This window comes from Cyprinodon tularosa, unplaced genomic scaffold (genome assembly GCF_016077235.1).
Source record: "Cyprinodon tularosa strain WSP-4 unplaced genomic scaffold, ASM1607723v1 ctg793, whole genome shotgun sequence".
NCBI lineage: Eukaryota > Metazoa > Chordata > Actinopteri > Cyprinodontiformes > Cyprinodontidae > Cyprinodon > Cyprinodon tularosa.
Window position 1 is genome coordinate 87689 of NW_024039555.1, and position 26516 is coordinate 114204.

The 26516-nt window shown below is 37.8% G+C and overlaps 1 protein-coding gene across 1 annotated transcript in view; it reads left to right on the forward strand.

Moving 5' to 3' along the window:
* LOC119773951 (cadherin-18) overlaps window positions 1-26516 on the forward strand; it is a 207511-nt gene that overhangs the window by 51982 nt on the left and 129013 nt on the right. The window contains exon 2 of the mRNA XM_038271191.1: window positions 4206-4751. Coding sequence (XP_038127119.1) covers window positions 4521-4751 — 231 coding nt within the window. The 5' untranslated portion in view covers window positions 4206-4520. The remainder of the gene's footprint in view (window positions 1-4205; window positions 4752-26516) is intronic.

Below are 26516 nucleotides of genomic sequence, written 5' to 3' on the forward strand. Positions count from 1 at the left end.
CATTCTGGAATTGTTTCAGCAGAACATAGTGTTAGTGGGTCTACTTGGTATTATTTTAGGCTGTGGTATTGCTATAGATGTTGACAAACACTGACCCTGATATAAGTTATGCCTACAATGAGTCATATCCTGCCAGCGTTTGTAAGTTGACAAGCCTGGGAACACCTGAAATATTTCAATGTAGGAATAGCAAGTATTTCTGCTAATGTGTAAACCCTAGCATAAGCAGACATTAATGCTAAAATATTCATGTCATTTTTTTTTTTTATTTGAGATGAATTGTGTATCAAAATACAAGGTTTACCTAGCAGAAGAAATACTGTAGGTTGAGATATTTCTCTGTTCCATGCCATTGCTGTCACATAATCCTTAGGATAAGTCTCTGTCAAACCCTCCTCTTTTGTGTTTGTATTTTTTTCACTGAATCGTTAAACACTCTGATCAAGCATCTTTTTAGCAACTCTGTAAGGAAGCCTAAGAGGTTTCCTTTTATCTGGGTGCCTGGGGGTAATATTTTTTTCCCATTGTGATACATATATATATATATATGTATATATATATATATATATATATATATACATATATATATATATATATATATATATATATATATATATATATATATATATATATATATATATATAGGTGTGTTTGTATGCATTTGAATTTTTTCACTGCCAGACTTTTAGGCAATACCACAAATGGTATGCTAAATCATACTTTATGGAATTCTGAGACATGTATGATTTAAGTCGTATTTATTTTTCATCTCTCCGGGCATATACCAATATATAAATCCTCTCGAAAGGTATACTTGACTTTTACTGTAGGAGTCAAATATCTATTTCTGATTTTTTGTTTTAGTTTTGCCAATGAAATATTCAAGCCCATGTTTAATAGATAAAATTCACAGTTGTTTTGCTGCTGTACACAATTTCTGGACTACTTACATCGAAACCTTAAAGAAAAAGATCATAATTTGCACAGTTTTTTTTTGTGTGTGTTTTATTTTCCCACAAGAGATGTACTTTTTTTTCTTGTAAAGCTTTGACTTTTACAGTACTACAGAAAAACACGGTCAAATTATTTTTTCTTCTTTGACTGTTTCATGCTTTGACAACATCCAAATACCCACCTTTAAAATCCACTCTAAGGCAATTCATTTTACTCTCTAATACTTAGCTGACAAAGCTTGTCTTTAATGCTCATCAAGGGAGAATTTTAATTGTTTTTGTCATTTTTTTTAGAGATCTGATTTTGCTTTGTGAAAATGTGAAAATGATCACTTTCAGCCAGCATTTTAAAAGCACCTTCTTTCTTAAAGCTGCAGTAGGAAGTTATGATAAAACAGTGGACTTTGCCTGAAAGTTCAAGCTCATCTTATGGGTCACTCCTCACAGCAGAGCCTGTCGTGCACCTACAGGCTATTGAGCAGGGCTAGTGATGGCGGATGAACAATTATGGCACATTCTCTGGTAAGGAAAAAAAAATAAAAACATCAACAAAATGACCTACATAAAACGCAACTATCTGATTGGCCTTTATGGCAGACCTATGAGGACACAATTGCAAAAACCAAAATTGTTTTTATATCCTACTGGAACATAAGTCCTTAAAGGAATAGTACACCCAAAACATGATTAGCCTTCATTTTCTACTCACCTCCATGCTGAACAACACTCTGGAGTACTTTTTTGATATCTCAAATGCATCTGGAGATCTGGGAGACTTCTTGCTGTCTGCTGACATTCAAATAATGGAGGTCTATGGCGCCCGAGACAGAAAGGTCCACAAAAGTCCACAAAAACTTGTCAATATTCCTCCATACTGCTCGTCCAATGTAATCCAAGTGTCCTGAGTGGGTAGCATCCAGAATTTACTCGAAACGAAGTCATTTAGAACGTTTTAGAGCCTAAACAGTAGTGTATAGGATTTCCTAATAGCGCCCCCATGCGCGCTCACGATTCTACGGAAGCCGGCAGACCAAACCAGCGCATTCAGCTCGGCAAAGAACTCATGCTCTTCCTCAACACTGAAGTCCTCAGACATTTTTCTTTCGTTGTTTCTTTCTTTGCACAGGTAAACAGCACATTTCTTCTTCTACGCTTGCATTATCGGCAGACCAGACGCTGAATGCGCACTTCCTTCCGGTTTGGTCTGCCGGCTTCCGTAGAATCGTGAGCGCGCATGGGGGCGCTATTAGGAAATCCTATACACTACTGTTTATGCTCTAAAAACGTTCTAAATGACTTCGTTTCGAGTAAATTCTGGATGCTACCCACTCAGGACACTTGGATTACATTGGACGAGCAGTATGGAGGAATATTGACACGTTTTTGTGGACTTTTATGGACCTTTCTGTCTCGGGCGCCATGGACCTCCATTATTTGAATGTCAGCAGACAGCAAGAAGCCTCCCAGATCTCCAGATGCATTTGAGATATCAAAAAAGTACTCCAGAGTGTTGTTCAGCATGGAGGTGAGTAGAAAATGAAGGCTAATCATGTTTTGGGTGTACTATTCCTTTAAAGCTACAGTGTGTAATAATTACAGGGATATACAGTCAGAAATGTAATATATTATACATAACTATGTTATTTATCATCACCTACGAGCTCAGCCTCTTAACTTTAATATTTGCGTTTGCTTCCCCTTGGAAGCCATGGAGGCAGACATCTTTGCGCTACGGCAGCGCAGAGGCAACAAACTAGCGATTGCGAGATCGCCCATTACGCTTGAAAGTAACTACGGCAAGTTGAGAGAGATGAACTGAGACGGTACTGAACAATAGATAGCAGTATTATGCCTGAGAATACTATCTGTAAAATGATCTATGTAAACAAACCTCATCACTTGAGAAGGTAGGTGATGCGGACGTAGTGGAAGACATTTTGTCCCGTAACGCTTGCCGTACTGTTGGGGGGGAGAAGCGGTGGGGGGGAGATGTTCATGTTGCTGCGGTCTGCAGTCTGGACGTTAGATGTCGTTAAAAATTACACACTGTAGCTTTAAGTCCTGGAAATGTTCTTCGGATGGTAAAAAGCCAAGTAGGTCCACCACCACATTCAGATTTCAATGCTTAAATGGGTTGACTTTGTAATTTAAAGCCCTCTTTTATCTGCATATTTATTGTAACTTATCTTTTTTTGTTATTAATTCAGAAAGAGAAAAATTGCAAGTTAATTATTAATTATAACTCTAGAGGAGATGTAATACCTCACACCTGGGGTGTTAAAATCCTGCATACCCAGGACCGTCAATCCTGAAAACATCCTCCCCACTGCAAAGCGTGTTGTTGGCAGCATCCTCCTGTGGGGATGCTTTCTTCAACAGGAAGTGAGAAGCTTGTCAGAGTAATGGAGTAAAGGAGATGGTGAAAAAAAAAACTGTTAGAACGTGATATATTCTTAATACTGGACCAGACAATGACTATAAACATATATCTAGCGCTACATAACAGTTGTTTATGTCATGGCATTTTTATGTGTCAGAAAAGGTAAAACATCTTAACAAAACTTAACAATTTTTGGCAAAATAGAATCTAATCTGAAGCTGTGATATTTTGAAAGATAATGGCCATATATTTCAGTCTTAATTTGTTAAAAGCTGCTGCAGAATTACCACAAAAAGGGCTATTTACAGTGCAGAAAGGGGCTAGATAGTTTTAAATCAGATTGATTTAAAATATGTGCAAAATATGACTCAATTCTTGTTTTGTTTTAATGAAAAAGAAGAAACAAATAGTATTGACTTTTTTGGGCTTTTCTATCATGTAAAATCCTTTAAAATTAGGTTAATGGTTTTAAGGTGTACCTCAAACTACCCATGCACATATCGGTAAGTCAGATCAGCTATGTTCAAAAATCCAAATCAAACCCTCATCAAGTTATTCTCAATAATTCAAGTCAGGCTTTAAAGCACATCACCAAGCAGCCATCTGACAATGTAGGTAAAGAAAACCTTTTTATAAGCAATTTTAATCTTAAAGTAAAAAAATTGATATCCGTCATGTGCATAAGTGGCTGAGAAAATGTAGCGGGATTTCTCCTTCCCTCTGTGCATTATCACAGTCTTACAATATGACATCTCCATCGTCATCTACAAGGATTTATGTGTTTTAATTTAATTTGAAGAATGAAAAGACGTTTAGTAACTCATTTGTATGAATTTAACCTTTAACTCTCTTTCCTCTGTTTTCTGTTCTAGGATAACCAGAATGGCTTCCTGGAATAACGTCTACTCTTAGGATAACTACCCACAAGTTGGCATCCATTTGAAAAGCAGATCAGCATCTGGAAAATTCCATAATGTAAATAAATCTTGGCCTTTTTTTTCCGGACTCCTGGCTTTGGACCATGAACCTTAGAGAATCCCCTTGGAAGTTAATTTCCTTAGTTTGGATTTAAATCATTTTTTCTGGACCACTGCAGCAGTGGCTGTTGGAGGCTGCTGGCTCGGCAGGGGTGGGAGGACCTTGCAGCCTTGGAATAAAGGGATACAGTTAGAAAGCTCAACACCACCATGAGGATACCCACCACCTCTTGCCTCTGTCCCTTCTTGGTTTGCCTCTGTTTCATCCAGAGGTGCTCTGGAGCAGGCCACCACATCCCTACAAAAGTGCCCTCCAAGAACCAGACCAAACTGGCCAATGGGGAGACAGAGGTGCACCACAGACCCAAGCGAGGCTGGATTTGGAACCAATTCTTTGTTTTAGAAGAACACATAGGACCAGATGCACAGTATGTAGGAAAGGTAGGAGCGTAAAAATTGATTATTTCCATCCCATGGAACTTGCTTTTTGAACAGCTTACTAGACATTTTTAATGCTCCTGTTTTTTATTGAGAAATGAGTTACAAAAGGAACAAGCTGTTCTGCTGTTTTACACAATCATGTCAGCATTATACAAGCTTTTGTTCTCGATGTGGAAATTCAGCTGTTTTTGTGTGTTTTAGGGATAGAGTGTTATGGATATTACTCATATTTAATCATTACTTTCTGCCAAATTTCCATAAAATATTTCATTTAGGGTTCTTAAGAGGCATCATAGTATGTCTGTCACTTTGCAAACCCAGTTATAGAGTGCATTAATGGCGGGGGGAATGCATTTATTTATCACGGCACTTTTCAGATAAAATACAGAGTTTTAGAGGCAAAACATGACTGTGAAGTAAAGTTGAAGGAATTGATTATTGTGGGGTACATTGTTACCTTTTGCACATCTGAAAACTGAATTTTCCCTCATTGCAAACTACCTACAGCTCAGTGAGATCTGATGGAGAAAGATTAATCTTGGTTTAGACTCTAAATCAGATTAAGGTCTTTACTTTGAATTCAGTTCAATTCTAACTATGGCTATATGTTGAGTTATGCTGCTTAAGGTAAACCTTTGCTCCAGTCTTAACATAATTTTAAGCATTTTTTCTTCAGGCCTGCCCCATATTTATTGCAATCTTGCTCACAGATGTAGTTATATCCTTTACCAGTCTTCTATAACTGACCTTTCTGCACCTGCGAAAGAAAAGCTGCTACTGCCATGTTTCTGGTGGTTTTGCAATAACAAGTGAACTTTTTAATGTTGTCTTTTTTGCTAGTGATTTTTTTTTTGTATGCAGTCTTAACTTTTTTCCAAAAAGCAAAGCATTTTTTTTATCTTAACAAAACAGGTTTTGCCAGATTTTTCCTCACTTCTTATCCCTTTCTGGGAACACTGGTTTTCTTTTTTCCTCTGGTCAATAAAGGCCAGATTTCTGGAATGCACAATTAATAGTTGATCTGTAAATGGTTTCCCCTTCCTGATATGTGAAACTTTGATGCATCAGTTTAGATGAATATTTTATGGTAGGTCTTGAGTTGTGCCATGCTTTTCAAAATTTTCCTGATGATCAGCTTGCCTGTCACGGTTCAATAAAAAAAAAAATCTCTGCACTGCCCTAAAGTCACCAATATTATAGCATAGCTAAGAATGATGATATGGTGGACTGTTTTTCCTATCACATAGCCTTTTTTATGTTTAAAGCCTTGGACTGACCTACACACAGCTGGATAAAAAGCGATATTTAAAATGTCCTGCAGGGAGAAGGTTATAACTAAATATCCAGATTCAGCTGTAATTAAACAGAATTTTTTTCTCACCTCAGTTTCTCATTTTTGCTACCAATACATTTTGGTGAGTGTCCAGTGTGTTGATACACCTTTGGCCTTATCTTCCAAGGGTTTGCGTGTATTTCAATTCAGTTTTCAATGCAGTTTATTTATATAGCACCAAATCACAACACGTCATCTCAAGTTACTTTGAAGTTTACCAGATCATACAGTCAAATTGATTCAGTTTTCTATCTAAGGAAAACCAGTTGATTGCATCGACTCATTGACTCAAAGGCAATCCCTCACACTAAGCATGCTTGTAGCGACAATGGGGAGGAAAAACTCCCTTTTAACAGGAAGAAACCTCCAGCAGAGCCAGGCTCAGTGTGAGCGGCCATCTGCTGAAGCAAACTGGGGTTCAAGGAGATAGAAGCAGAGATACAGAAAGAAGCAGAGATATAAAAGGCAAATGTAATAGGCGGCCCCGGCCAGGAAATACAGTGCCAGGCAGACAAGCTACGAGCCAGCTCTCATTTTATTTATTTAACCAGGGAAAAAAATCCCATTGAGATTAAAAACCTCTTTTGCAAGGGAGTCCTGGCCAAGAGGCAGCAAATTTACATAAGAAACATAGATACATTAAAATAAATGACAGGTACATAAAAAAAAAAAACATTTTAAGTAAAACAATTACAGATCATCAAGGCTGCTTCAAATTCTTTCACTTTCAACTTAAAAGTATTTAAATATAAAAATGCAACCAACATCCAGTTTCTAGCTAAAGGCGTAGCTAAAGGTTTTTTTTCCTAGTTCTGTGCGGGAACAGTAAGCAACAGCTGATCGTTGGATCTCAGGGCATGAGAAGCCATGCTTTTCTGTGTAAGTAAGGTACAAATGTAAGAGGGCAGTAATCCAAGAAGGATGAAGAGGATTTCAGAGGAGGAAGAGAGCACATCCTGCCAGTCACAGTCAGAGAAACAGGACTACACTGAAAAACAGGCCAGTCTCCAACATCTAACAAAGGAGTTAATGGCAGAAGCACAGCTGATATTTCTCCCCAGGATGGTGTCACATCACACAGTATTTACATTTTTGCAAACTTGTTTGTTTTCACAAATCATATCTTTATGAAAAGTGTAGGGCAATTTGCAGTAGCTGCAAACTTCATTTGCACCAGTTCCTTCGGGAATATGCAAAATGGCATATTAATAACCAAACTGCTTAAATATATGTGTGGTGGATATACAGCAATAATAGCTCTGTAGAGCAATATATACAGCCTGAAAGTGAATATGGGCCCAATTTATGCATCAGTTGTTTGTTTATTTTTTGCATTTGAAAATCAGACGTAAACTCATACACAGATTTTTCTGCAGACATTGTGGCCAAAAAGGAGAGACTGGTATGAAAGACGGTGGAGAGAGAAACTGTGGGCATACAAACACATGTGGACTGTCAGAATGAGAAATAGAGAGAAAGATGTCTTTTCAGGTTGGCAAAAATTGATGCATTGGGACTGCAGACAGTCTTTATGCAGTAAAAGCAAAATGAAAAACAACATAGCTTGACTTTAAGTATTTTGTCATTTCTATTAAAAAAAAACCAACATTTTTAATTAACAGTTAATCATTTACAGAACATTCATCACAGGTTCTCTATACGTGGATTATGGTGGCTTGGGGAAGGTCTGCCTCCCCAACTTGTGGTAAAAGTGATTTTTGTTTCTCTCTTAAGTCATTTCAGTATAATGGACAATGTAATGTGTTGTGAGGAGCTGGTGGAGGTACTGGATAGGGAGCTGTTCAGAGCATAATCTTGCTGTAAATCTGACTGTGGCTCCTTTTCCGTCGGAGCATCGGAACCAAACCTGTTGTAATATCTTATTTACACGAGCAAATTATGTACTTCAGCTGCAACAGGCCCACTTATGCATATACATTGTTTTTGTCTACACAATTTAATATTCCTGTTTTCTTAATCTTTTTAAATCAATCCCTTCCAATGCTATTTTGCACTTTCTTATACTGTGATAACAGTATACTTGTGATACTGTTACTTTAAGGCTGATGCTATCATTTTGTCTAAAGGCCTCAATACACCAGTTGCTATCTCCAGCTGTCTACGGGCGAGAGGCGGGGTCCACCCTGGACAGGTCGCCAGTCCATCGCAGTCAAATGCTCATATTAAAAACATGATTTCTAAATCTAAAGAAGATAAAAAGCGACAAACTTGGTGGGACGGCTTATATGCTGACCCAGGCAGTGAGGTGATTCTCAGAGAGAGATCTGGGAAGTTTAAAGTTTTTCTTCCATAAAGAGGTGAGAGATACAACATGCTTACCTGCTCTGTTTGCCCCTTGTTACTTTGAGTTTTTGTGAGGCTAAAAGAGGATCACTATTTCACTATATCCAATTTTTTTTCTCCTCTTGGAGTTATTTTTTTTCCCAAGGAGAGTGATAAACTATGGATTCTGTCCCTTGTTATTTTTGCAAGGCTCAAAGAGGATCACTACCATACCTGTATTCTGTCCCCATGAACTCCTATCATGGGTAAAGTATTCTTTTTTTTTTTTTCTGGCTTTTATTGTGAGAATTAACTCTCTGCATTTAACCCATCTCTTTGGGGAGCATAGGGTCTTATTTAATCCTTTTTTAATATTTCATTTATTGCTTTTGCATAAATCCGTTCCGCCTGCTTTATATAAGCATTGTGTGACTCCAGAACTAACTTCTTCCATGTGCTATTAACAGATTTTATTTTGTATTTCCCTGAAAGTGGATGTGTTTTACCTGCATCTCTCTTCCTGTCAGAACCATGAAATAGCAGCTGAATTGCTGCATAGTCAGGCTAAAATAGACCTGGGGTCTATCTCAATCGGACCTACGGAAGCCCCTTGGTATAAAATCGTGTCGGGGGTGTGATCATCCCCATTGTCGTTTAACGAGTGCTAAACGCCACAACCTTGTCTGACATGATTTTCTGTCGAATCGGACGCAAAATCTGATTCGGTGTGATTTGGCCTCAACTGATCCCCGACATGCTGTGCAGATTTTTTGTTGAAGTTGAACTTTTTCTTTTTGCCGATTTTCCTCTGTTTTCCTGCATATACAGGTGCTGGTCATAAAATTAGAATATCATGAAAAAGTAGATTGATTTCAGTAATTCCATTCAAAAAGTGAAACTTGTATATTATATTCATACATTACATACAAACTCATATATTTCAGATGTTTATTTTGTTTAATTTTGATGATTACAAATGACAACAAATGAAAATCTCAAATTCATCATATCAGAAAATTAGAATATTACTGAAGACCAATAAAAACAAAGGATTTATAGAAATGTTGGCCAACTGAAAAGTATGAACATGAAAAGTATGAGCATGTACAGCACTCAGTATTTAGTTGGGCCTCCTTTGGCCTGTATTACTGCAGCAATGCGGCGTGGCATGGAGTCGATCAGTCTGTGGCACTGCTCAGGTGTTATGATAGCCCAGGTTGCTCTAATAGTGGCTTTTAGCTCTTCTGAATTGTTGGGTCTGGTGTATTGCATCTTCTTCTTCACAATACCCCATAGATTTTCTATGGGGTTAAGGTCAGGAGAGTTTGCTGGCCAATTAAGAACAGGGATACCATGGTCCTTCCACCAGGTACTGGTAGCTTTGGCACTGTGTGCAGGTGCCAAGTCCTGTTGGAAAATGAAATCTGCATCTCCAAAAAGTTGGTCAGCTGCAGGAAGCATGAAGTGCTCTAAAACTTCCTGGTATGTGGCTGCGTTGACCCTGGACCTCAGAAAACACAATGGACCAACACCAGCAGATGACATGGCACCCCAAACCATCACTGACTGTGGAAACTTTACACTGGACTTCAAGCAACGTGGATGAAGTGCCTCTCTTCTTTTCCTCCAGACTCTGGGACCTTGATTTCCAAAGGAAATGCAAAATTTACTTTCATCAGAGAACATGACTTTGGACCACTCACCAGCAGTCCAGTCCTGTTTCTCTTTAGCCCAGGCAAGACGCTTCTGACGCTGTCTGTGGTTCAAGAGTGGCTTGACACAAGGAATGCGACAGCAGAAACCCATGTCTTTCATACGTCTGTGTGTGGTGGTTCTTGAAGCACTCACTCCAGCTGCAGTCCACTCTTTGTGAATCTCCCCCACATTTTTGAAGGGGTTTTGTTTCACAATCCTCTCCAGGGTGCGGTTATCTCTCTTGCTTGTACACTTTTTTCGACCACATCTTTTCCTTCCCTTCGCCTCTCTATTAATGTGCTTGGACACTGAGCTCTGTGAACAGCCAGCCTCTTTAGCGATGACCTTTTGTGTCTTGCCCTCCTTGTGCAAGGTGTCGATGGTCGTCTTTTGGACAACTGTCAAGTCAGCAGTCTTCCCCATGATTGTGTAGCCTATAGAACTAGACTGAAAGCTCATTTAAAGGCTTTTGCAGGTGGTTTGAGTTAATTAGCTGATTAGAGTGTGGCACCAGGGGCCATCAATTTTGAACCTTTTCACAATATTCTAATTTTCTGATATGATGAATTTGAGATTTTCATTTGTTGTCATTTGTAATCATCAAAATTAAACAAAATAAACATCTGAAATATATGACTTTGTATGTAATGTATGAATATAATATACAAGTTTCACTTTTTAAATGGAATTACTGAAATCAATCTACTTTTTCATGATATTCTAATTTTATGACCAGCACCTGTAAGTACTCAAAATGTCACAATAGTAACAAATGTTTCACAAGTCCGAATTTAAAAAAAAAAAAAAAAAAAAAAAAAAATTTGTTTAACAATTTAAGAAAATATTAACAATGTATAATAAATCGGGGAGTAACAATGGGTATGCTTAACTTGATCTTAAGGCATGATAAATGCATGCATGTATTTTAACGATACGGATGTATGAAAAAAATGGAAATATCTACCGGCCATTGTATTGCTCTGTCTCTACAGTGTATTTTTTTAGCCCTACAGATCTAGAAGAGGATTTCCCAAGGCAACTCATTGCACCCAGTGTCTTTTTTAAAAGGCTTTTACAGAAGAGGAAGTGTGCCACATGGATTTCTATTAGTAAAAACCTTTTTTTTAAAACCATTTATTATGTTTTAGTCTTGAATTATGACCCAATTTGTAAAGGTTTGCCTCACAAAAATACTAATTAAATACATGTTTTAGTTATAATGTAAGAAAAAGATGTGATGCACCATACTTAGACCTTCAGATCTGTTTTAAGAGTGACTTATATCCATCTGAGTCAAAAGAAAATATAAGTTCTGATCCTGCTTCCTACTGGTGCATGGTACAATGAAAACCAGTTATTGGCTGTTGGTTGTGACTTTTCTGTTAGTTCAACAATAAGCCACAGGGAGCTGGGTAAATCCTCTGCTTGCAGATTGCCTACCCCTTATCTCCTAGAATGGGAAAATGTGGTTCTCTGCTGCAGTGATCATTATTCTAGGCACTCAGGCACAGACTAATCCTCAACTGCACTCAGGAAAAAAAAATAAAGAATGAGAAGCGCTCAACGCTTCTCTGGCTACACATATGTCTGTATTTCAACTATCGTTTTGAAGGCAAAAAAATGAGAGAGCATTGAAGAGGGAGAAGGTGATACGCTTGGACAAGGACCGGGGTAAAGAACAGCAAACATCACTTTGTGCTTCAGATGTGCGCTTATTGAATCAACCTGGGGGATTTATTCACATATCCTCTCATTGGGCTGACAGAAAGATTTTGCTTACTGTTGAAATATGGATAATCTGCCATTGTTCAATGCAAAACTTAACTATGAAATCTTCTGTGCAAAATAAAAAAAAGAAAAAACAAATTAGGCAGGCATTGTTTCCTCAGTTAGAGCGACAAGGATGTATGTAGCATATTCAAAGTGCCAGCTTAGTGATGCCCTGACTGCATAAATATGTGATTATTTAAACATTAAATTGTTGGGCTGCTTTGAACTTCATTATGTCGGCTTTGCTGGTTGTTTTGTTGTGGTGCTGCAAACTACCTCAAGGGTTCTGTTGTTCTAAGTGTGTGTTATGTGTAAGGCGTGTATGTTCGATGTAAGGCGTGTGATGGGTTCTGTTGATGAAAGCAAAATAAACAGAAACAGCTAATCCAGGATGATAATAAAGCACTGAGAAGAAATATAAACATTATTAGGGAATCAATTTGACGTGCATGTTTAAAGAGACAAGGTCTCCAGATGGCGGGCACAAAGAAACATTTAATTATATGGGTTGGGATGGGTGTGCAGTGTCCTAATGTGTCCAGGAGATAGAATGACCCTTAATTAGACGAAAACAGGAGAGAGGGAGGAGAAGGATTAATACACTCTATATGGCCCAGACTGTATTTTTTTTTTTTCTCTTTGTCTATTTGCTTGATTAAAAACTCTGGACATTAGCGGGAAGCAAGTGAAAGGCTCAGCTGCCGGGAATCGCAAACAGCCTCTTTTACATTAATTGGCTAATAAAACGTCCAAAGTATGAAGCAGAAGCTCTGGGATAAGAGGTCAAAGCTGCACAACAAATGAAAGAGGCAAGGCTGGTGAGCCATAAAGTGAAAACAATCGTAGCATGTTAATTGGAATGTGAAACAAAAGATACAGTAATGGCTAGATGATATGGCCAAAACATCTATTGGTTATCATAATATACTCCTTAATTTTGGTCGATACAATATATTTCGATATAAACAATTTATAAGTTTTTGAAAAAGTGGCAAGAAAGCCCACAACAAAATCCCGTACAAACCTTTGAATTTCAAAATCCAAGCCCAGAAACTCCAATATAAAATTCCAGAAATGATTGTTAATTTTTTTTTATTGTGTTACAAGCTAAAGAGATGAAATACACATTCAACCAGGTAATTATCTCTCCCTCATATTCAATAGCTTATTGCCCCTTTGCATTTCTTTGTCAGTGTCTGCTTTTTTTTCATGATTGAATTTCATATGTTCATGCCAGCATCATCCGACTTTGTAATCTCCTTGCTGATCTTGGTGCCGCCAGGAATTTGGGGCCCCATGAAAGACATTGATGTTGCAATCTGAAATAAAAATCAAACTAAAATTTTTCAATATCAACACAGATTTTAATGCATCCTGCTGGAGCCTACCCAATGCACCTCAGTTGTCCAGGCTACAGTATAAAAACTGGAGGTCATTTCATTTATATATATATATATATAGAAAATGGTAAAAAGAGGGAAATTCTCACAGACTCAGTACAGATGCGGGATGGTTTGTCCCTCAAAACAAGGCTATGTTGCTCACCTGTCACTGGGACAGGGAGGGGGGTTGAAAAAAAAGGGCTGCTGGTGGATCATCTGTTTACATGATGAAGGAGGGACAAAGACAATTATTTAATGTAAATAGCCTGCTAAATGTCTACTAGTGTTTAGCTGATGTTCACCCTCTGATAACTATCGCATTTTCCTGTTGCCTGGTCTGGCTGGTAAATGTAAACTCTAAGCCCCGTCAGCTAAATGCTGAATTGATTCTTGTTTAATTCTTATGAAAAACAAACCAAAAAAAAAAACAAAAAATAATCGATCTTGATCTGTTTCAGACAGCACGCTGCTAGTCAACGTTATTAATGATGTGATTCCCCTCCGACATTGAGAATGAGTAGTTGTAGCCAGCAGATATTTATCTTAATTTACTTAACAGATTTATAATCTGTCGTTAATTTGAACTATTCAGGTAATAAACTTTCTTTAAAAACTGGGTCACGATATTTGATGCCTTCTCCCTCTGTTATTCAAATAAGTTGGGATTTGAGTGAAGTTAGAGGTAATTTAAGACCTCTAGTGTGCTCACACCAAAAGTTTCTGGGCATAAAAGTATCTCATTTACATGTAGAGCCTGCATCTGAGTGTCAGGAGTGGAACATCCGTGCGTGTTGTAGCGTAAGGTTGTTTGAGCATCTGACTGGAGTTCAGAAATCTGAAATTTTACAGCTTAACATGGAGCATTAACAATCAGAAAAGCTGATCCATGACTTTTCAATTCAATTTCAAATTATTTTATCTATATAGAACCAAGTAACAACGCATGTCATCTCAAGGCAATTTAGAGAGACAACTCAACCAGATCATACAGTAAAACTGATTCAGTTTTCTATCTAGGGAAAATCAGTTGATTGTATCGACTCATTGACTCAAATGCAATCCCTCACACCAAACATGATTGTAGCAACAGTGGAGAGGAAAAAACTCCCTTTTAACAGAGTGAAACCTCAAAAATGAACCAGGCTCACTATGAACAGCCTTCTGTTAAGGCAGGCATAACTATAGATAGCTCAGGATATCTCTTTCTAGAGAGAGGCACTACATGCAAGTCATGACTAGTTCTGCATAGTTGTCCGCATATGAAAAATGAATAAATATAAAGGGGTTAAACTACATTCTTTATAAAAAGCAAGGGGAATTCAGTTTTTATGTACAAGGAAAAAAGGTTCTATGATCATTATTATTTCACTAAAACATCTTATTTTAGGTGGTGTAAGTGGTCACACACTTGTTTGGCAACTACTTTCTCAAGAATTTTAGATAAGAAAGAAAGATTGGATATAGGTCTATAATTTACCAAGTCATCTGGGTCAAGAGACAGTTTCTTAAGTAAATGTTTAATTACAACTACCTTAAAAGCCTGAGGTACATATCCCTGTAACAGGGATAGATTAATCTAAAATGGAGAAAAAAAATCAGACGGAATACTGCCTTAAATAACTCGGTTGGAACTGGAATGAATTCAAATGAAAAATATGTTTCTGTGAAATATATTTCATAGAAATGATGTGAGCTGTGATTCAGCTGATTCTCTTTATCTTGCATATCTAAAACGATTCAATAATACCTTTGGACAGGTACTTCAGTCAAGAATCTGTTCTGGAGACTTTTTGGATTTTGTTGCATCAGCTCACTTAATATTGGATATTTTCTCTAAGTGAAAGTGCTTAAATTAGGTCTTTGCAGTTTGAAAATATTTTAGTGTTGAGTGAAACTCAATTAAAGACTTAAGAAATTCCATATATGATGAAAAGGGATTATGAGTGTGCTTTAGTTAATGCACTTTTTGCGAATACTCTTGCACAAACAAAAATATAAAATAAGTGAAGCGTCCAGTCTGTCAAGAACACTTTAATCCCCCTTAGGCTTCTCCTAATCCCTTGTGACACCTTTCTGGTGGGCTGACGCATTGGGGAAATGACAGCTTCGTGCATCAGTGAGACACAAATGCTCAGTAAAGGACAGGACTTGTCCAGATACCAGACAGCAGACAACCCATTCTCCCAATGGGAGAAGTGAATGTCTCCATGTCAATCAGCTCCGTCTGCTGCTTTGAAGTAGTCGCAGGACAGATTGGATGGTAATTTTTGATGATGCAAATCATCAAACCCTGAAAGACGGTGTGCTGCAGTGAAGTTTCCGTCATGAACTAGCTGCAGGATGAGGTGTCGTGTTTGGAGAAAGGAAACTGGGCTTCTGGGCAGAAAGCATTGAAATATCAGTGGATATCTCTCTGTTATGAAACAAGACAGTATGCAGTATGATATATGACAGAATGGGTGCTTCAGCTCGGACTGGGAGTAATACCCCTTGTCTTATGTTGTGTTCATTTGCAGAACAAACTCGCAGCTTTGAAGAAAGGTGCCTAAATGTTTTATTCAAACAGCTGAAAATGGGTTGTGTTGTGACAGAATCAGGCAACAGTCTTGTGTGTGTAGTAAAAGCTCAACAATGAGAAGAAAAAGGCAAAGCAATGTTCACAATACAATAAAGCATTTCTTTTATGTCTTGTTTTGCATGCAACAAGTCCATGTAAATGGAACTGTTTTGAAGTGTGACATCATATAACAAAAAACATTTCACAGCCTATACCAAAACATTATTCATTATGGATAGAAATGGGAAAAACATGGAATACCTGCAGAGATTTTTAATCACTCAATGGCATGAAACAGTATTTGTTAGTATTGTCCAAAGGTTGCATTCTGCAAATTAACAGTACACATAGCTGTAAAACGAATTTACACTTGTCGATATTTACTTTGATTTTGCTCTTTGTTCTGCTCAAATGCTTCTGATGATCATACTGATTTTTTAAACAAAGATAACCAAATAATAGCATGCAGTCTTCATTTATCAAGGAGAAAAAAAAGCTATTCAGATCTACTGGGCCGTTGGTGGAAAATGTGTTTTTCTTCTTAAACACAAATTATTGTGATCAGACATATTTTTTTGAAAAGCTGTTACAATAGTCCCGATCTAATAACTGCCTGTCTTGCAGAATTCAGAACTGATTTCAAGGCAGCCTGTCAGGCAAAATGAATTGTTCTAAAAGCAACACATTATAGCCCTATTTTTTCCAGCACTACATTAGCTTTGTGTTGATCTGGTGAAGTTATATAAGAGGCTGCAACTTTTCGTGCATCCTCATAAACCTTTTTTTTTTTGTTACCTGGTCTGGCCTTTGAATAGATTCAAAACGGGAAAAATAAAAGGACATATATGGTTCCGTGTGTTCTAAAAATAGATTACAAAATAAATAATAAATAAATGTGTAAATGTAAATATGTTTTAGCTTATTGGATATTGGTTGGGTCTATAAAATTTAGCCTGTACATTTAATTTAGTCTGAAGAAAATTAACAAAACAAAACCTCCCAGTGACCCCCAAACAACAGCAGACCGTTAGACTGCTGTCTATGTTTTCTCCCATTGTTTCAAAAGTGCTTTCCTGTGTCTTTTTAATATGAAATGTCCAACATTTGGACAATTCCAATGAATTGTGTTTGCTTCACCGAGTAGGCATGAGGTAAAACCCTTTGATGCAAATCTGACAGCTTTATTTTTACAGAATGTTAAACTTCAGCTGCAGTCAGATACTGTACAGTCACAGTTGCTCCCAGGACTCGGAACATCTCATCACCATAAATAAACATATCAACCTTTCCTGCTAGGAAAACAACAACTCTTTCCATTTCTTTCCACAGATGTCAAAATAGAGGACAACTGTTAGGGCGTTTCACAGTGATGTGCATTAACGGCGTGTCTTCAGCACGCCCCTCATCACTTCCTCTTGATGTATGGTCATTAGACTGGCGTTCCGTCATCAGGGCTTGCTGTGACTGTTACAAATCAATCAAAGAGAAGGGGCTGCTCAGAGGAGTTGATTGGGAGGGAGTATGGCCAAAAGGTGGTGATAATCAGACAATCAAGCACACCCACATGAGAAAGAAATAGATTAAGTCCCCTTGAGTTAAGTATGGGAGCCAGGATTTAATCAACAACAAACCCTCCCCATTTAAAATATGAGGCCAAGAAACTGATCATCACATAGTGGGAATTTCTTGTCCTCTTTTTATTTCTCCTTCTCCTCTATCCCGTTTAATGTGTTGCACTTTCTTAAAACCAAGATTCTCTTAAGCAACTTGTTGTTAGATAGTATCTCCTATATGTCTCAAGCTCAGAACAAAATGACCAATTATTTAAGGCAGACAAACATTTATATTTCTCAAAATGTTTATTAGGAAAGGATTTGCAGTGAACAGCATGGGCATATGAGGCTCTCTCATCTCATCTTAAAGTTCAGTCCATGCCCAGAGGATGATGTTGGTTCCTGCCGGTCGGCCACCAACAAGACACGGCAGGCGCCGTCCAGAGAGACCCAGACACTGAAGTCCCAGAGGGCGGAAAACAGGCAGGAGATCAGAATTGAGCAGACAAAGGCAGATAATTCAGAAGGCAAAGCCAAAGCCAGTGTCAAGGACATGTTTGAGAGTCAGCCAGGACATCAGAAGTCTGAAGAGGTTTAGAAGGGAAATCCAGGACAGAGTGACAAATGAGTTCCAGGTTCGTATACAAGCAGAAATTCAGCATGAATCCGATGACAGGTCAGGCAAACAGATCAGAATAGGAACTGGCAAGCTCAGAGGTCCATAGGCAAAACAGGACAGGATCAGGCAATCAGAAACACTCAGGTATGTTAGAGAACTCTCACCAAAGGCTCAAATAATCTTGCACTGATGACTGGTTGAAAGCTGGTAAAATTGGTGCTGAAGCAGGTGGATCAGATGAAGGGTAATGAGAACTGGGCGGAGATAAGCAGGTGAATGGAATGAGTAATCAGACCAGTCATCAGTGCCATGGTCATGAAAATTTTTAGACACAGCAACTTTAACAAGTTCTTAGATATAGGTAAAGATTTTGTTTCAGTCCTGATGCAAAGATTTTCGGAATAATAATGAACAAACATTAAAGGTTGGTCAGTAATAGTCACGCTGTATGCCTGTGTATTAGGAAAAATAGCATTGGTATTGCTTTTAAATAAAGTCGCTTACATTTTGCTGATGATTTTATGTCACATTTTCGCACCTACCAGTTAACTCTATGTGATTGGGGACATGGATTTTACTTGTATGTAATTCTTATTTACTATTTTCTTTGCCTGATGTTTAAAAAGGAAACTCCAATAACTAGTGACTCTCTTCAATAATCTATTTCTCTCTTTTTTCTTTTACATAACATGGATATTCCAGCAGTACCAGAAATGCCTCTTTAAAGTAGCTCAAAGCACATAGATTATGCGGATCTCTGAAGTCAGTTCAGCTAAGTCCTTACAAAGGCCATTCACCACCAATGCATTCTAACAATTCACATTTATTTTCACAATCTGTACAATAGAATCGACAAAGCCAGGGAAGATGAAAACAGACGTAGATTGGGTAGAAGAGCTGACAGTCATTAGGCTTAGTACCTACACACATTTTTATGATTGTTACTAGAGAATTTTATGTCTAACCTGATGTAATTCTACAGACTATGTTTGTACCATGTATTCTTTGTAAAAAAAAGTTGATATTTCTAATACACCATAGTAATTTTCATAGCCAGACTCAGTCAATTTCTGGACTTCACCTGAAGCAGCTGCTATGTCACATTGAATCGTGGCAACTCTTAAAGCGTTTGGCTGATTACTCCAGAGGCAGGTGGCCACTCAGCCGTATATTTGTCCAGCGAATGAATTGGCAGGAATGGTATAATTGGCATGATGCTTATGTCTGATCTATGATTAAATACTGAAAATGTGCAGCCGGCTCTTTGACCATAAATAGAGAATTTTTATTTGTTATGTTTTATTGTTGTTGGTTGTTATTGGTAGACGCTGTATACATCTGCTGCACTCTTTTCTCCTCTGAGAGTATACTGTAGATACCAAATTGGTCTGTTTTGTTTTGATTCATTTTGATATTGATGGACATCAGACTTTCCATTTAATGGAATCCATTATAAACTAAAGTGAGGAACAGACTGAATGATTCAGTGATTAATCTTTTTTTAGTGTAGAATTTATATGCACAATTTGACACATGATGCTACTAGCTTTTAAAATGGGAAGTTTTATTGCTTTTCTCAGCAGCCTACACAGTTCTGTGAAAAACAGTTTGCCTTCTGAAATATTTGCTCTGTGTCTTTGCTTCACATATTTATACTTCACATCATAAAACACATTATCATATCAGAAAAAAATAACTTTAGTTAATAAAAAGGCAGATTTTTAAAGGATGATTAAGTTTAGTAAAACGTTTATCTAACGCAACCTGTCCTTTTGTGAAAAAGCAATTGTACCTTTTTGAAATACTATGAATAAACCACATTTTCTGGAATACTGAGCTTAACTTTACTGTCTTGGCATACCCTGCCTCAATAATACCAAAAACTGGTTGAATTAGTAAATCATAATTAGGACAATTCTAACAGGATTTGGTAGATCTCAAAAGTGAAAAACAAGACCTGATCTAAACAAACAAAAAGCAGAAAATCAGCATCTATCAGTCTGAAAAGGGTTATCTACAAAGGAGGAAAAGGCAGAACAGTGGTGAACCTTCCCAGGTGGGGCCAACTGACAAACATCAATGACTCATCCAGGAGATAGGAGAAGGACCCAGGTCACTGTCATCAGGGGCGTTGCTAGGCACAAAGCTTTACTGGGGCACTGGCCCCCTACCGCATATGCCCCTCCTTCATACACAAGTACAGACAAGCACACTGCCCCACCCTGATAAATTCCTACCAAAATTACCAGTTGAGATATTAATGAGTGTAAGAGCATATTTGTTTTAACAAACATGAAAATTTTCAACATTGCAGCTATAAAAAATAAGACATTACCAACTTTAAAAATAAAAAGTTTCCTTATACACATTCTGAAGTAATCATTAATTCCTAGGTTTCAGAGTTTTAGTTCAGGGGAAAGTTTTTCTTTTATTTTTTGAGCATTAAAGTGTACCTCCTATTTTTCATTTTTGCAAAGCGGTCAATCACTAGACTGTGACTCAGCTTAGAAAGTTCTTCCTTTTCAACTGATAAAGTAGCAAGATGATGGAGCCTGTCTTGTCCCATTGTGCACCTCAGCCAAGTGTGGATCCTTCTCAACACACTGAATGACCTTTCACAACTCCAGCTGTTGATTGTGAGGGAGATCTGGATGACCTGCATTAGTGTGGGGAACATGATGTTATCAAGCAAGTTGAAACACACTGCATATCCTTGATGACAAGCCTTTCTTTTTCAACAATAAAAAGCTTTCAAACCATTTGGAATTAAATGAAAGTTTTTTTTACTCCAAATTTGTGCTGGGGATGGTGGGACAACTTAACTTGTTTAGGACCATCATGTTTCCCCCTAAGTCACTAATGTCCCCTTCTTGTTTGTGGAAGCTGGTTTTTGCTCCCTCATCACCTTCATGGTCCTGTCTCTCTCCTGTCTCTTGCCTGTCAGTCTCGCCTCCTCCTCCCTTTCCTACTCCAGCACCTTCACTCTCATTCTCTACAGCAAACATTAAAAAACTTAAATTTATAATTATGTAAATATCTATCATATTGCTTATAACGTTCCTAATGTAACTAGTTAGCTTAAATCACTAATTCATTACAGGACCTTACATCCCTCTCTCTCATCTTATTTTACTGCTTCCCTGTCTCTGCTTCATGTGAGGAATTTCCTGATATCCATCTACAAACTAATGCAGTAATTTTCAGTTAGTAGCTTATAAATCATGTGGTTTCACTGGGAAAATAATCAAATTGACAGGTAAGAAACGTTACCAGAACTAAAAATGCGTCACGGCCGCACAGTGTCCCATCCAACTCAGTTGAGAGCAGCGTGTTAGTTTACCTGCAGTTCATGCAGTGACATGCGTGGACGTGGGGGCGCTAATACATCCTCAATTTGGAGTTAACAACACACTTGCTACACATTTGAGTAGAAATATACGTCTCCTCCCATTGGAATTATCTAAATTGATGCATTAAAAAAATTTATTACTGTTGCAAATATTCATGAGATTTACACTGGGGCACAGCTCATTTATACTGGGGCACGTGCCCCAGTAAATGGGGTCTGGCGACGCCGATGACTGTCATTGACAATTAGAGAGTGACTTGGCAAAACATGTGATTTATAAAAAGATAAGCTAAATTTTACAAATGAATTGCAAAAAAATAGCTTAATTATTTCAAATATTTCAGAAAATGTTCTGTGGACTGCAGAGAAAAAAGTGACATCTGTAAGGTGTGTTTCATGTTACCTCTGACATGAAACGGAAACTAAGACAGAGAAAAAAAAAAAAAAAAACTGCTTGTTAATGTTTTACTTGCAATGTTTCATGTGGTCCAATCAAAGTTCACTTATTGGTTTAAGTTTTTTTTTTTTTTTTTTGGATAACTGCTTTCTGTGTTTTTGCTGGTTATATTTTAATCCTGTTGTGATCTTTAAATTTTACAAAAAGAAATCCAAAGTGTAGATGAGATATTTAAAGTATCAACTTGCATTTTAGAGCCCATACACAAATTAACATTTGATTAGGAAAGCACTTACAGGAGCTTGCTTTATTGGTATTCAAATGCAATAAAATAGGAACACCCTAAATTGGCCTGTTGTTGGCATTTCTGCAACAAGGACTTAAAGGAAAATATCAGCATCGACAGTCACTGCTGTGGCTCCTGTCTCTAAAAATTCTTTGAGAGGATTACCCAAGCTCTTCAAAGTATGAATAGATTTACATATTCATGTCTAAATGTGTTGCATAACAATAAGTGTGTCTTGTTTTTTTTTGTTTTTTTTTTTTCTTTTGGAGCGTGTGCTCACCCAGTCAGTGACATGTATGTTGTTTGTCTCTGCACTTTTTGAATAATACAAGACATGGATACGTGATGATGCTATCAGTTATATGTATTTGATACTCTAAAATAGCTAAAAACATATTGCTAATTTTTTACTGATCAGACCTTCAAACATATATATGTAACATTACAGTAGATTACATTATAGAACAGTAGCTAGTTGCATATTAAACATTTGATTTTAAATTTCATATGCAGGGGGAAATGTTTAGTCCAGATAAGTGAGAGACTTCAATGCTTTACACTGTACGATTTTTTTGCCCTTCCACGATTTTCCAGTCGTTCGAGAATTTTTCGATTGGGCCGAGTGAAATGGAGTTCTTTCTGTAAAATTGACAGACCGTAGTAGCCATGTTTGCTCAGTCATGTCTTTTTTCCAAATACATTGTCACTTTTTCTTTTTAGGACTTTCAGGACAAAATTGCACAATTGCCAACGCACCACGTTTTTCTCTAGTGACCTTCATATCTTTGTCTACTTGTTTGGTTTCCGGATAGACAATTCCGAGTAGCGCAATCTCACTGCAGAGCTGAGTCAGACATGGTTTTTAGACATACAGTGTGAGCATGTAGATCGCATCAGAGTATCAGGCCCTCAGGGTGAGAATATACATCGTGAGTTGTGAACTTTTAAACCCTGCAGTTTCGTCACACAGTGTGAGCTGTAGCTGTTTTGCAATGCAATCCATTATCTTAACTTTTAAATTTGACAACATTTAGAAATCAACTTTTAAAAGGTTAAGAGGTTAAAAATGCTGAAATAGAGCCACTTTAATGAAAGGTGTTGCTCTTAAACAGCTTAATCTAATCTGAACAGTTCATTGGTTTGGTCACTGAAACCATTTTGTGTTTAGCATTTAGCACAAAATAATAGAAAAGGTAAATTTTGACTTTCCAATTGGCCAGATAATATTGTAGGCCGATATTAAAACAAATCACAACCTATTTTGAGATGAGTGTGTGGTGATCAGCACCAGAAATTCTTAATTTAATTTTCATTAGTTTTTTACATAAAATTATGTTATATAGATACATAACTTGACTAGACCAAAAAACATTGATTTTATTTAATGGTTAACGTGTTTGTGTCAGGTTGGGTGGTTGGGGACCCAATACAGAGATGAGGAAGCAGAGATGAGTTTTGCTGATTAAATGAATGAATACATTTGGGGTCTTGTTCATGAATGAGGGGAAGATGGAGCGGGAGATCGATAGGCGGATTGGTGCGGCGTCTGCTGTGAAACGTGCGCTGTACTGGTCCGTTGTGGTAAAGAGAGAGCTGAGCCAAAAAGCAAAGCTCTCAATTTACCGGTCCATGTACATTCCTACCCTCATCTATGGTCATGAGCTCTTGGTCATGACCGAAAGAACGAGATCTTGGATACAAGCGGCTGAAATGAGTTTTCTCCCTAGTGTGTCTGGGCTCTCCCTTAGAGATAGGGTGAAGAGCTCAGTCATCCGGGGAGGACTCAAAGTAGAACCACTGGTCCTCCACGCCAAGAGGACCCAGTTGCGGTGGCTCAGGCATTTGATTAGGATGCCTCCTGGACGTCTCCCCTGCGAGGTTTTCCGGCACGTCCCACCCCGAGGAGGCCCAGGGGGAGACCAAGGATGTTTCTCGGGTGCCCTGGGAGGGCCTTGATGCTCTGCCAGAGGAGCTGGCCCAAGTAGCTGGGGGAGGGACTTCTGGGCCTGAACTGTAGCGGCTACCCCTGCAACCCGACCCCGGATAAGAGGAAGAAGATGGATGGATGGATGGATGAATGGATGGATGGATGGATGGATGGATGGATGGATGGATGGATGGATGGATGGATGGATGGATGGATGGATGGATAGTCTGTTTTTTTCCATTATGCATCATAATGGGCTTTTTATTTTAGCTTAGGAGAGAGCCAGGAACCTTCTTTGGTGGCATTACTTATATTGAGCTGCACATTTTACCAACAGGTGTGCCAATTTGTCTGTTGGGTATTTATGCTGGTTTCCAGCACTAGAAAAAGCTCTGTAGCAATTTTCTTGTCACCAAGCCTTGACTTGGTTTTTGTGCTCTATAAAAAAAAACTCAAATGCCAATTTTCTCAATTTTCGATGAAAGGAAACACCCAGATGATTTTCTGTCTGTCATCCATCATACAAAGAGGAACTGACAGCTTGCAGAGTCTGCAAATCACCACTGACATTTTGAACTGCAGAATCAAAGCAGAAGTACTCACCATTTATTCTTTCTGATAATTGAGGTGTTACAAAGCAGGTCTTGATTATTTTAATAACAAAATCTGATTCAGGAAGACAACCACTATCAGGTAACATATTTAGGGATTGGAAATAAATCAGACACATAATTATGTTATGTAATGTAAAAGAAAAAAAAACATATAACATTGATAAATTCAATTATCATCATTTATTATATTTTTCCACTTGTATTTTTCTTTTTTTGACCCATCACTTCTTATGAGATCTGACATTCAGGAACTGTCAGTGGAACTGTAATTATATGTTGCAGTTTTGTCACAGTAATGAGAAGAATTACTGTGTAGTGTTGTGGAAATAAGATTCTTTGGGCGGATTTCTGTCGGGTTTGATTTCTCCCTCAAATATCTTGCCTTGTTGTAATTGACTTAGGCACCTGACAAGTGGCGCTGGCGCTAAGCTGTTTGCCTGTAAGTACCAATTAGTTTGTGAAGACAAACAATTTTGAAAGACTATTGAGAATCTTCTCTTCCGAATTGGAAGAACAATAAAGATGTTGTATGAGAAAAGTTTTGGGCCTGGGTTTGTTTGAGATTGGAGTATTTCTGTAAAGGGGCCTTGGGGCCTCAGACTCTGTTGATTACTTTTATCTTCACAGAAATGCATTTCCACCTGCCAGCTGCCAGCCTCATACCAGTCATCTATTCCACTGCTCTTTAATAAAGTCACCCATAGATGCTGGGAGATAAACAGGATCTCTTGTTTTGATGCCCTATAGATGAAATGGATTTATCAAAGTCTTTGCTGAGATACGGTAACAAAACAATGTGGCAGAGGTTATATACCAAATTCGTTACAAAAGCTGAGGTGCGTCTGTTCCAACCAGCATGTGTGTGTGTGATCTCATAAATTTATATGCATTATTTTCTGCATGACATAATTTTTCTTTTCGTTTTCTACCCCTTCCGCTACCTTGTAGTCCTAATCTATGTTAATCTTACATCAGTTTACCTGGAAGGCCAGGCATTCCCAAAGTCGGTGCTTGAGGCCCGCTGTCCGGCAGGTTTTGGAGGTTTACCTTCTCCAGCACAGCTGATTTACATTGATAGTTGTTTAACAGGCTTTTGCTGAACTACAATCATCAGAATCAGCTTTGCTACAGCAGAGAAATCTCTAAAACCTGCAGGACAGCGGAACTCGAGGACCGACTTTGGGGATGCCTGTTGTAGCCTAACAAACCTGGAACTAATTGGAGTGATGGTAGACCTCATTTAATTGTCTATGTAGTTAAAGTAATTCCTGTATAAAAAAATACTGTGCTTCTAAAACATTAAAGCTTTGTTAAAGATGTATGGAAACCCTTTTTTAATTGTTTAGAACCAACCTGCAAACCTTCATCGAACTGAAAGGGGTTATGGGTAAAACTGCTTTACAATTTTGGAACCTATTTAATTATAAAGACTTTTAATTATACATTTTAGTAAAAAAGCTATTATTTTAAATTGAAAATATAATTGCGTTGAACTTCTCTAATACCAACTTTTTTTTAAACCTTTTCTCCCAAATTAGCGAGTAAGTGGTAGAATGATAAAGCCTGGTTTCTGTAACGCCTTGCTGTGGATGTAGATGAAGGCAAAACAAGGCTAAAAGCTTCTCTCTTCAGAATCAGAGTTAGCTTTATTGGCCATATTTGTGTACATGGACCAATGACTCTGCTTTCAGCAGACACAACGTACATTAGTGTTGAACATGATAATATCTGTATAGTAATCTGTATTTTTTTGTATACATATCTGATGAAAAAACAAACTAGCACTCTTAGTGCCATCATGAAGGTAAAAGTCTAACAATTTATGTCCAGGATGTTTGTGTTCTGTATCTGCTCTTTCTCTCGCAATACATCTGTACAAGCCCTGAATAGGGGAAAGGTTAGCTCTTCTACTCCTCTCCACAAACGGAATTGTTCTGCTGGCCATCTTTAAAAAGACGAGGAGGATTGAGCTTTTTGAGCTCTCATACACTACAAGTCCA